This window comes from Dipodomys spectabilis, unplaced genomic scaffold (assembly GCF_019054845.1).
Source record: "Dipodomys spectabilis isolate Male_0828 unplaced genomic scaffold, ASM1905484v1 ptg000021l, whole genome shotgun sequence".
NCBI classification, from domain to species: domain Eukaryota; kingdom Metazoa; phylum Chordata; class Mammalia; order Rodentia; family Heteromyidae; genus Dipodomys; species Dipodomys spectabilis.
Window position 1 is genome coordinate 1310358 of NW_024870698.1, and position 12501 is coordinate 1322858.

General features: G+C 42.0%; 1 protein-coding gene across 1 annotated transcript in view; it reads left to right on the forward strand.

Moving 5' to 3' along the window:
* The first annotated feature begins 2264 nt into the window (after positions 1-2264).
* Positions 2265-12501, forward strand: part of C1qtnf7 (C1q and TNF related 7) — an 86256-nt gene continuing 76019 nt past the window's right edge. The window contains exons 1-2 of the mRNA XM_042674755.1: positions 2265-2297; positions 2476-2625. Coding sequence (XP_042530689.1) covers positions 2613-2625 — 13 coding nt within the window. The 5' untranslated portion in view covers positions 2265-2297; positions 2476-2612. The remainder of the gene's footprint in view (positions 2298-2475; positions 2626-12501) is intronic.

Here is a 12501-nt window from a genome sequence, read left to right on the forward strand (position 1 = left end):
AAAGTTCATTTTCGACATAACATCTTGTACATCTCATTATTGCAATGGGTCCACCTGTATCCCTATTTAAACTATTTGTTTTTGCCCTTCCCCTCCACAAAGTATACCAACATCAAATACAGTGAAAACAGGGGTTTTACCATGGGGGAGGGACATACAAAGCAACAAAGAAATCATATCATAAATGTGTTAGAAACAATCTCAAGAGGAAGTGGTACTGTGGCTCAAGTGGTACAGCGCTCGCCTTGAGCTAAAGAGTGCAGGGACAGGGTTCAAGACCCACAACTGACCAAAAAAAAAAATAAATAAAAAATAAACAATCTCAAGAAAGAAAAAAACATTTGAATCCTTATCTTGAGGTTCATTTCACCTAACATCAATTTAATCTGACCTTTTCTGCTTGTCTCAGACATATACATATAGGTCCCATGGAAACCATGGGACCTATGTTTCTTTGGGCCTGGCTTACTTCACTTAATATAATTTTTTCCAAGTCTTTCCATTAAGGAAAATAAGTTTTAAAAAAATGAAGAAACACATCTAAGGTAAAAAAAATAGGATAGGGTCAATATAGGGTCTGAGAGGTCTATATAGGGTCTGACAGACTTCTGGTGGTACAAGCAAACCTCCCTTCAGGTGAAAACTAAGCATAACAGGCTGTAGCTTTCTCCACACCTTCAGCCATGAAAACCTAAAATCTGAACATTCTAACCTATATTTAGGCCTTTTTTCTCTTTAAATTATTTCTTAATTCTCATTTTTTATCTTCAAGTAGTTTTAGAGAGGAATTGCCATTCAAAAAAGCAGCAGAAGTACACAATGAACCTTTTTTTTCCTGGCCCCAGGGCTTGAACTCAGGGCCTAGGTACTGTCCCTGAGTCTCTCTGTGCTCAAGGCTAGCACTCTACCCCTTGAGCCACAGCATTACTTCCAGCTCTTTCTGAGTAGTTTATTGGAGATAAGAGTCTCATGGGCTTTTCTGCGCAGGCTGTCTTTGGACCGTGATCATCCAATCTCAGACTCCTGAGTAGCTAGGATTATAGGCGTGACCCCTGGTGTCCCACTTACAAAAAATCATGATCAATGTCGTCCCTTTTATCAGGTCCACCCTGATTATTTTTTTATTTTGTAGAATGTGTATTGAATTTTATGACTGCATTCTCTCCTCTTCATTCTTCTATCTGCCACCATTGATTCCACTCCTCTTAGTTAGTTACTCTAGATGATGCAAATAATACAGTAGAAAAGAATCTATAGTTTTTGAAATAATGAAGTTTTGTCCTGGAATTTGTTTGCATAACTTTGTACCATGAGTTTACTTCATGGTTTGTACAGGGACAATATTTCTATTTTCTACCAAATGGTTCATTTATTAAACAAATGTTTTCTGTTCATTTAGGGGATTTTAATGCATAGTTACTTAAAAGTCTGGCAAATGTCTACTTCTATAAAATCTGTGACATATTAACCATCCATAACGAGAATACATATGAAAACTAAAATTTTCAAAAGCTGCTGATTGGTTTAAACAGAGATAAGAGTCACTAATGACTGATCACTAGTAAGCATGTAGCAAGTACAGAGCAAAATCTATTTAGAGACATACTTACTATATTTTTGAAATTACTGTTTTTGGTTGTACACACTTTAAAAGTTAGTAGTAACTTGAGTTCATAAATGCTCATGTATGTGTGTGTATGTGTGTGTGTGTTATAAATCATGAAAAGAAATAGTAGAAAAAAACACATTCACAGACCAACTTATCAGAGTATTTATTTTGATTTCAGGAAAAAAAATGTCAGATTTACTGGACTACAGTGAATTTGCAAAATAAGTGTCCTTCTTAGAATTTATGATTCCTATATGTAATAAGCTTAAATCTGTCCAAAACAGATAAAGCCCTTTAAAGTACTCTCCCATTCTCTGCAAACCTTTACAAGTATTTGAAATTTTCAAACAGATAAGGACAAGTTGCTTAGAAATAATCCCACTGACGAAAGTGACATGTCGATACAATTCAACTAGCACCTCTGCTTCCTAAGTGAACACAGAAAGTTTCCCAAGTGCTCTAGGACTGCAGGGTCACGGTGCCATTTTGGTCTTTGGGTATCACTTTAAAAGGCACAAGCAGCTTGCAGTAATATGGTAGGTAGAGCAATGGAAATAAGAGAAAGAGAGCTGTTCAGATACCTGAGAGTTTTGCATTTCCTTTGCCTCCGTCTGGAGTTCACAGAAGAAGAAAAAAAAGTTGCCCATTCCTCATTCCTAACGAGTGTATATATTAAGCTCTTTGAAATGTGAGTATTATGGGAAGGATCGCAGTTGCTTTAAATTATAGAAGTTGGCAAGTGCCTGGGAGAAGGAGTGGGAGGTTGTTTAAACTCAGAAAGACAGTTGCAAAACTTAGTTCAACAGCATGAGCTCCAGGCTTCAAACACACTCTCTTGCTCAGACGAGCCCTTTATTTCTCATCAGGTTATTATTTGCATTGTTTTGGTGCAGCTCTGAATAACAAGTCTATTTCTGCTTTGCATTTTTTGAATGATTTCAAAATTCATGGGAAAACCAAAGCAAGACAAACTCAGGTTTCGGAGGAAAGTTTGATCCCTGCAATGCCCAGGAAAGGTAAGCTTACCATTTTCATTGTAGTTTTTTTTTTTTTTCTCTTTCCCTCTCTTGTTTGGACTTCATCAAAATATTGACTGGAAGAACTTAAGACAGCTACTTGTAAAGAAATGGGAGAACTTGTAGAAATAATGTCAACAAATGATAAATCAGAGGTTGGAAAACCTCAGCCGCGGGGCTTTTTCCTACTTTCTGTTCTCCTTGATGCAGGAATCTTTGTCAGCTATCTCTGACTATATTAAAAAAGGCCATTTCTCTTAGAAAATGTGAGAGGTGGTCTGTACAGTTTGCAGTCTGATGAACGTCACTTTTGTCTGTGTGGAGATGGGCTAATTTATTTCCAACGTCAGAACATCTACACTTCCTTAGCCTGTTCGTAATCAATTCAACTTCCCAAACTGTGCTTCTCCTAACGCCACAAAATTTGCATGTAGATTTTAATGTCACTCCAAAACTTCTCTGAATCATATTTACTAGGACTTATTATAGACTGTTTTTATAGAATGGTTTTTTTTTTCCCAAAGTAAAGTAAATCGTTGGACTATTTCTCAGAATGTCATGAGAGAATGTTACAGACGTGAGTCCTTTGAAGGGAGGAAAAACAAAACAAAACAAAAAACCAATAACAATTTAACTGAAAGATTCTAACTTCAAATCACAGTCGATGGACAGTGAATGCTGTATTGTCATCTGAGGAGGGTGACTGGGATTTCTCAGTGGTGTCTTATAAACAGGGAGGAGCAGAAGCCTAAGCTATTTGCTTGTTTTACTGCGCAGTGGTTATAGCAAAATGGCTTGTGGTTAGAAGTGGACGGCCAGGTCTCTGTGCCGTGCATTGCTGCTGTTTCCCTGAGAAGCCTTCTGTGATCAGGGTTCCTATCTTTCCAACACACAATTCCAGGTGCAAAACATGAGTTATCCACTGGGGAAAATTCTGCAACATTCTTCCTGCAGGCTAAGATGTTTTTACACGGAGCCCCACACGCATTCCTGCAGACGCACGTACGTGCGCGCAGGCCGAGGTTAAATCAACTGCGGGTCTGATGGAGTGCGAGTGGTTTGGGACCAGGTGACCTCTGCACAACTCAGAGGGACAGAAACCTTCGCAGTGAGGGTTGGGGGGAGGGGAGAGAAGAAAGGCCGTTCCTTCTTGCGCCATCTCACTTTCCCGGGTCTGTGAGTATTTATTGCCCTCTCTGTGCACCTCTCGTTCCGTTCGTGGGGGGAACTACAGTGGCTTTCCACATAATCACTTGTGGTCTCTGTGATGAAGGTCAGAGGAAGGTCATGATTATTCACAAGCCAGAAGGCAGCTGGGTCAGCTGATTGCAAGGTGGTCAGGAGACCTCTTTTTCGTTCGTTTCTTCTCCCCACCCATCGCTGTTAGCGAAGCCACCTTGGGACTGACGGTCCACTGTGCTCTCTTCGCCCAGTTTCCATTTCCGCCCCCATGTCCATCGACACCGGCCTACCCCAGCATTAGGACAGGGAGTGTGGTAAGTTGTGCAGACAAGACTCTAAACCAGGTCGGCTCAGCCCCACGCCCAGGCCGGTGGGTGAAGCCCCCCCCCATTTGGAGGGGGGTCTCCAGACCCCACCCATGACCTCATCACCGCAGGCAGCCGGGATGGCCACGCTCCTCGGCGCCTGAGCACCCCCAGGGGATGGGTGTGGCCCACAAATGCGCAGTGTGGCCTGACATGGCTTCCCGTGGCGGGCTCCGTGGAAGCCAGACCCGCCAGGCCCAGCCCCCGAACCCCAGCAAGGCCCCAAGGAAGATATAAACAAAAGGCAAGGAGGGTTGCTAACGAAGCCCCACGCCAGCTGACTCATCCGGGACATAGCCATGGTGGGGAAGGTCGGAGGGGGAGTGCTTTGGAGTGAAACCTGGACAGCGCCCTGGAAACAACAGGACGCAGTTGTCCCCCCCCCCCCCCAAGAAAGGGGTGCTGAGGAGAGAGGTCCAGGGTGACCTAATCGTACTCCAGGGGAGGCAGAGCGCGGGGTGGCCTCTGCGAGGGACAAACGGAGGACTGTGTTAACTACCAAAGTGCTGGGAAGGTAGTGCTGGGAGGTGAACCAGGCTTAGCCCAGGTTGTGGGCTACAGGCTCAGATGTCAAGTCAGGGCTGTGGATCTGAGGAGCCCAGATCAGAGACCCACGGGGAGGGACTCACCAAGGGGGCCTCCTCCGAATTCACTTCCCCGAGGGTCTACTTTGCGCCTGCCACTTGAGCAAAACTCTTCAGACATAGTTCTTTACAGAGGCAATCCAGGGTTGGGGAGTAGGGACAGTGCTTCGCCAGCTATCCTGCTAAAATGCAAGAAAAAAAACATCCTCTGCAGTTTTGCATTTGAGCTAGACCTTGGAGGATGAGCCACGAAAAAAGCCAAAACACACAGTGGTATTTCCAAGCAGAGAGGCAAGAGGCTAAACATCATATCATGGCTGTTACTCTAGACCAAGGAGTGTGGAGACCCCAGGACTCTGTTTCCCAAAGTGAGTTCCAAGGCACATCGATTTTAGGCGCTGTTCACAAGAGATCGCAAGGTATTTTGTGGTCAAGCACATTTGGGAAAACGGAAAGGCTGTGCACCACAGTGCACCAGAGCTTTGGGCTCGGGACCCAAAACAATATATGACTTCAAATCCCTAGACCCATTCCACCATCCCTTTCTTCATCTGTTAGGGAAGGACTGCAAATATATGAAGCCGCAAGGGGTGTTCTGAGGATTAAATTAGAGGAGGGACCGATGGCTATCAAAGTGCCTAGAAAGACACCTTGATGAATGCCAGATAGTATTAGCTATGAAACACTGGCTTCTTTTCTGCAAGACCTCTTATACATTTTAGCGAGCTAACGTGGCCTCGAGCTCTCCCTGAGTAGGTCATTACATCCTAATGTTTTCCATATTTAGTTGACCAGGAAATCATTTGCTTCCCCTCCCCCAAGGACCACAGATACATGTTAAAAAAAATAGTAAGATGGAGTTGGTCTGGGGAGGGAGGAAGAATTGAGGCTGAATATCTTGAAAAAGATTTAATTAAAATATACCAATCTTTATCAGTCAGCCCACAAATTATCTTCTATTTCAGTAAATCCCAGATATATCTAACAGTGGTTATTTTTTAAATGGTTGTCGTGTGTGTGTGTGTGTGTGTGTGTGTGTGTGCTTGTGGGTGTGTGTGCCTTGTGGGTGTGTGTGCTTGTGGGTGTGTGTGCTTGTGGGTGTGTGTGCTTGTGGGTGTGTCCTGAGGCTTGAACACAGGTCCTGGGCACTGTCCCTGAACTTTTCTGCTCATGACTAGTGCTCTAGCCACAGCTCAACTTTCAGTTTTTATGATGTTTAACAGGAAATAAGAGTCTCACAGAGAGGCCGGGAAGGTGGCTCAGTGGTAGAGCGCTTGCCTTGCATGCCTGAGGCCCTGGGTTCGATTCCTCAGCACCACATAAGCAAAAAGAAAAAAGCCAGAAGTGGCGCTCTGGCTCAAGTGATAAAGTGCTAGCTTTGAGCTGAAGAGCTGAGGGACAGTGCCCAGGCCCAGAGTTGAGGCCCCACGACCGGACCCCCCCCCCCCAAAAAAAAAAGTTTCACAAACTTTCCTTCCCAGCCTGGCTTTGAACTGTGATGCCCTGACCTCAACTTCCTGAGTAGCTGGGATTGCAGGCGTGAGCCACCGGCATCCAGCTTTGTTTTTTAACTCTTGGAAGTAGAAAAGGACGCAGGCAGTAAAGTAAATCTTTGTCAGTTATTTCACTTGAGAAAAGTCAACCTTTGCCGACAGTGTGAGGAACACTGTGTAGAGGGTAATGTAAAAATTCAGATGCTAAGTGGTGTCCTGATCCATTGGGAAAATAAGCATTCTGATCTCTGAGATGCAAAATTAGATAGTGACAAGACATATGTCAGAGAAGCTCAGAGTGAATGGGAATTCAAAGAAGAGAGGACTCAAACAATCATATCATTTTCACATTCTTTGACATCTGCCAGACTCAAGGAACCAAGCTAGGTCCTTTAGACCATTTATACCTCATTCTGCAGATGAGAAAACAGCCCCAGAGGAATTCAGTAGCCTGCTGGGAGTCTTTCAGAACCAAAGGTCTCAAGGTTAGGTCCATCTGCTGCTCTGTCTCCCTTCAGAGAGATTTCTTAAAGGGGTGTATAACCTGGCCTTCAGGGATGAAGAAGAGTTGGTGGCATGGGGCATTCCACACAGACAGGAGAATGAACAGATGTACATGCGAGACCCGCAGAGGGACAGTCAGGGAAGTTGCCCTGGGGAAATCAAGTAGACGAGAAAGGAGGGTGAAGTTCCGGGGAAGCTTGGCTGGAATCACAGAAAGCCTTGAATGCCAAACCGTGAAGTTTGGCCCCTTTTGCCCCCCCCCCCCCCAATAATCATTAAAGGTTTATAAACAAGAAATTAGCACACTGAGAACAGTGACTTCAGATAATTAATCCATGGATAGCAGAGGCAGAGAACCCTAGTGATGAGGCCAGATTTGTCTAGGCAAGAAAGAATGGCAGCTAGGGCTCATGCAACAGTGAACCAGAGAAAGGAGAAAAGCTGGGCATGATCACACATGCCTATAATCTAATTCCATGTACTTGGGTGACAGAAGCAGAAGGTTCTGAAGTTTGAAGCTCGCCTGGACATAGTAAGACATAATCTCAAAAGCAAAGTGAGGTGGGGTGTGGTTGAAATGAGCGAATGCTTGCTAGGCCAGTGTAAGCTCTGGATTCCATCCCAGGACCACAGAAGGGAAGAAGAGTACGTGTAGCCCAAACTCTGAGGCTGGTTCTTTAACAGACAACCCTGTGGCCTCACTAAAGCCAGTGTCCCTGAGAGCCTCAGTTTCAAGCCTGTAAAATGGGGGGAGGGGTGCAGAATGGAAAATGTAGGAGGGTTAGTTGACCCTTGAGGGCTTTCCCCAGCATTCAAACTCCCTGGGAATAACATTCCAAGCCCTTTTATGGAAATCATTAACTATATAGCTCCCTCTTCGATCACGGAGTTCCAGACATCTCCTTCATATCAAACAGGCAAATTTCCAAAACAACTTTAGGGTCTACAAAAGTTTTATGAGTTCACAGATATATAGCAATTACATAATAATGGCATTGGTATGTAACAACTTGGGGAGGGTGCATTTTGATATATCCCTTTGGGAGAAAATTTTGTCCATCTTCCCGGCTGTCTGCCTTGTGCTAAATGTCGATCTCTCATGACTGAGAACTCTTGGGGCAGTTTATAGCACATCAAAACCTGGTAGTGTTTTGAATGGCTATTAATCATGTAAGTTGGTTTCCAATGATAATTAATCATATTAGTAGTGTTTTGAATGATAATTAATCACATAAGTGTCTTGTAATCTCCTGCAGCTTCCAAATGCATGGTAAGCTTTCAGAGAGCAGGGATTAATTCATCTTTAGGTCTGAATCTTAATTTATTATATCAGGCCTGAAAGAACTATTGCATTCCTATACTTTTTATAAATATAACTCAAATCCAGTTTCTAAGAAGCCATTCAAGAAAGAACTTGAGCTTCAGAAATGGCTAGTCTTCCTACATCTCCAACATCAAGGTCCAGTAAAGCTACAGTGACAATCACTCTTACGACTGTCTGTGGCTTTGATGTCTGTGTATTCTGCCTTCAAATTCTAGCTGGAAACTGGGAATCACTTGGAAGACTGGGAATCTGGTGTGTGAGCATTCCTAGGCAGGCCTGTTCTCTAAGATCTGGCCAGCTATGAACATGTCCACTTCTTATAGGTATCCACTCCTAGTCACTCCAAGTCTTAGGAAATCTCCCATCAGAACTCCTTCTCTTCCCCCATTGCAGTTTTTACTTTAGAGCTGGGACTCTGAAACACCAAGAAGGAGTATTATTGTTAAGAAACTTCTGCTTCCTGCACTGTAAAACCCTTGACCCCAGGAAATACAAAAGCAACATCCAGGAAATGACTAGTTGGAGATGGAGTATATCTTACAAACTAATACTTTGGAGCATGCTTCTGTCTCCCATTTATTATATGGTATTCAACAATTATCAGTTAAATATAAAATCACTTCTTCTAAGTTACTCAACTTAGTCACCAGAAAAGATGTTTACAATGATCAGATTAACAGTGTCTTGTCAGACATAGGGCTTGCACTCAAGGCCTGCACACTGTTTCTGAGCTCTTTGCTCAAGGATAGATTCTACCACTTTAAGCCACAGTGCCACTTCTGTTTTTTTGAGTGGTTAATTGGAGATAAGATGACTCCGGATTGCTCTTGGCTCTGCTTTTAGATGGAGCAAGGCACCATTCTCTTTCCTCTTAAACACTCTCCATCTGCCTTCCCAACCTCTCCTAGATGCTCATGTCCCTCACTGGAAAGACTCCCAGAAGCTGAGTGGCTCACCTAGGATGAGTGCAGCCCACTTGAAGCAGACATCCAGACTCGATTACCAGATTCCAAATGACTTTCCTGTCTCATCTCTGGCTTGAAACTTAAAACCATCTTGATCATCCTTGTATGGATGATCTAAAGCTCTGTAATGAGAAAGTAGCCAACCCCTATGAGGAATCAGCAAGGAAGTATTAGAAGATCAATTAGTGACTTCTAATGGAAAACCAGATGTTTTCTAAGGCTCTACCCACTGTTCTCTGCATATTATCTGAGGGCTCGGAATATAGAAGTCCTATTTAATACACTCTCAGATTTACATTCTCTGTTTGGATTAATGCTCAATTTGCATGGAATTTGTCAGAAAGTGATTGGCTAAAACATCTAGTTCATTTCTTTTTATCTTCTGTTTTATTTATTTATTTATTTTTCAATTTTTGTCGTAGTCCTGGAGCTTAAACTAAAGGCCTTATTTCTTTTTTTTAATTGTCAAAGGGATGTACAGAGGAGTTATGGTTACATAAATAAGATAATAAGTAAATTTCTTGTTAAACTTGTTACCACTTCCCTCGTTTTCTCCTACTTTCCCTCCCTCTCACCCCCAATCCCAAGTTGTACAGATCATTTGCAACATACTGTCTTGTGTATATCGCTGTTACATTGGTTCTTATTTCACCAATCTGTTGCTCCCTTCAGTTCATTTCTTAATTACAGCAAAACTTACTATTCTATGTTATGGTTCTGCTCTTTTTTGTTGGTTTGCCTTAGTTAACCGAAAACAATTTGAAGCATCTGGAATTAGAAAGTTTAACCCACTATAATCTAGAAACATTAACTACTTCCTTAGGTTGTCTAGGAAATCTCGAGAAGCTTTCTTTGACATTCAACAAATGTGTCTTGAATAAATATGTACACACATGCACATTATCTTAGCAATAACACTAGAGAGCTGAGCATACTGACTCACTCCACAGAAGGTACAACGATAGATAAAGCCTCATTTTAGCTCACCAATATCTTTAGAAACTTGATTCTGTATCTAGCCCTATTTTACAAGGGAAGCCCAAAGCCCCACCATTAGCAAGACAATGACATGAATATAATCTGCAGGCCAACAGAGTTTGTAGCCCTATAAGCCTTTTGCAACAAAGAAAAAGTATCAGATGTCCCTTGATTCCCATTTTCCCAGAGGTGGATAATGAGGCAAATAATGGCCTCTGCTGGCATCTTCAGTCTCCCCTAGAATGGAGAAATGACCCACTTTGTGTGTTCCCCCTTTTGTTGTTAACTTAGTCTTCCTCTCACCTAGACTACCTCATGTAGCTGCTATTGTCTTTCAATCCCATTCTTCATGCCGTGTAATTCTTTCATTCCGCAGCTCTCTTCTTACCTTCTATTGCCCCTCTTCTCATCCTATTCCTGATTCTTCTTTTATTTCTCTCTTTCTCTGCTGTTCCTACCTTTCTTTCTCCTTCTATCCATGACCTTCTCCAAAGTCCTTTCCTCTTTTTTATTTCCTTCATATACACTCCTCTTCATCCCCTTTGACTCAACTATTTTTCTTTGTTTCTATTTATGCTTTACCTCCTGTAACTTATAGGACTCAGATAAATGAAATGCCTAGCACAGTGCCTGGTACTTGGTAGAATCTATATAAATACCATTTTGGCCCCTTTTAAATGTGATTTAAGGCAAATTGAAAGGAATAGGCCAAATAAAGCAATCTAAATGGAAACAGAAAATCAAAACCATGGAGAGGAGGAACAAAATACAAGAACCACAAGAACCAATCTAGTTACTATGATTGAGCGTGAAATTTCACTTCCTGACAGCCAAAGCCCAGTCTCTTCAGACTTAAAGAGACCCATGCATTCTCTGCTGTGCTTAGGGTACAGGGCCCAAGGAAAGGGAATGAATTCTCTTTCTTTTGTCCTGTTCAGGATCCTGCCTTGGAGCACATGTTTTTTCCCCCTCTCAAATCACAATTTTATTTTCAGAAATCCACTAATCTCTCACTGAACATCCAGTGCTGTATTGTGTTAAAACCTCACTCAAATCCTATTTAGAAAGATGTTTTGTGTTGTGAAGAATACAAGCCTCATAATGAAGGCAATTCACAGTTGAAGCTGTTGCTATGGTGTTGCTATAGGAGACCTGTAATTCCTAATCAAGCTTCCTGAATGCAAGTTCAAGCTGCCCCTGGGTGGTTTATGGGAGAAAAGCACCAGAAAAAGGAAGGAAGGAAGGAAGGAAGGAAGGAAAGAAGGGAGGGAGGGAGGGAGGGAGGGAAATTTCTTCTGAATTCTTGTCCATTTTTCTGTAAAGACACTCCTTTGCTTTATCCTTCCTTACTCTATTTTCTTTCCTGTTCTTATCACCTTCCTTCTGAGGCTGATTTCAGGTTTGAATATTTCCCTCCAGCAGGACTTCAGGAGTGATTTTCTGAAATTTAGTGTTAATTCCTTAGGATTTTAATCCAAAAAGATAGCAAAGCAGCCTCAGCCTTCTTGTAAAAAATGAGCACAATATCTTTCTCTTTAGAGTTGCTATGATGATTAAATGAAATACTACGGTACCCTATGGGAATGAAATGGGGGGGAGGAGTTATATATGTAGTGTGTTGATTGAATCCTAGATCATCAGGTTTTCTTTTCTTTCTTCTCCCTTTCCTCTTCCCTCCCTTGTTTTCTTTTCCTCTTCCCTTTTCTCTTTCAAATCTATCCAATGTGTGTATGAATTCAGTAAGCTTTCTAATTAAGCAAAAATTGCCGATTGCATTTTCAAAAAACACCATAATAACAACTCCAACTATAAATTGCCTCAATTTAAGACTTCCATCCTTTACTACACAAAATTCTTTGAACATGATTTGAGTGAAATCCCAAAAGAGATTCAGAAGTACTGTTCAAGGAAAAGAAACAGAGTTGACAGTATATAAATGAGATAGAGAGAGAGTAGGCACTCCAGCCTTTGCTTTCAATGCTGGTTGTACCTTAAATATCACCAAGGAAGTCTAGAAAGAGTCCCCAGCCCAGACTGTGCTAAATACTACTACATCAGAAAGACTTGGGGAGGATCCAGATACACACAACTTCTTTTTAACTTCCTAGGTGATTCAATAGAATCCCATAGGACAGCCAAAATGGAGAAACACTGTTTTAGGGGACATGATAACCAATGATGTGGAAAGCTGAAGAATTCCCAAAGCTGTGTGTTATGGGTATAGTAAAGATACCAATAACTTTCTAGACTCTGCGGAGTCCTTTCAAGAAATTGGAAAATGTACAAGTCAAATTGTAAAAAGAAGGGGGTAGACACACAAGAGCTAAGCAAGTGTGGCTTAATCCTTCAACCATCATGAAGGATGTCTAACGGGAAGAGCAGCAGAAGCTAGCTCGAGGAGTTAATGAAAATTTATAGTCTAAAATTTATATCTAAAATTACATTCTAAAATTTAATTTTAGAATATAATTCATCTTTGGA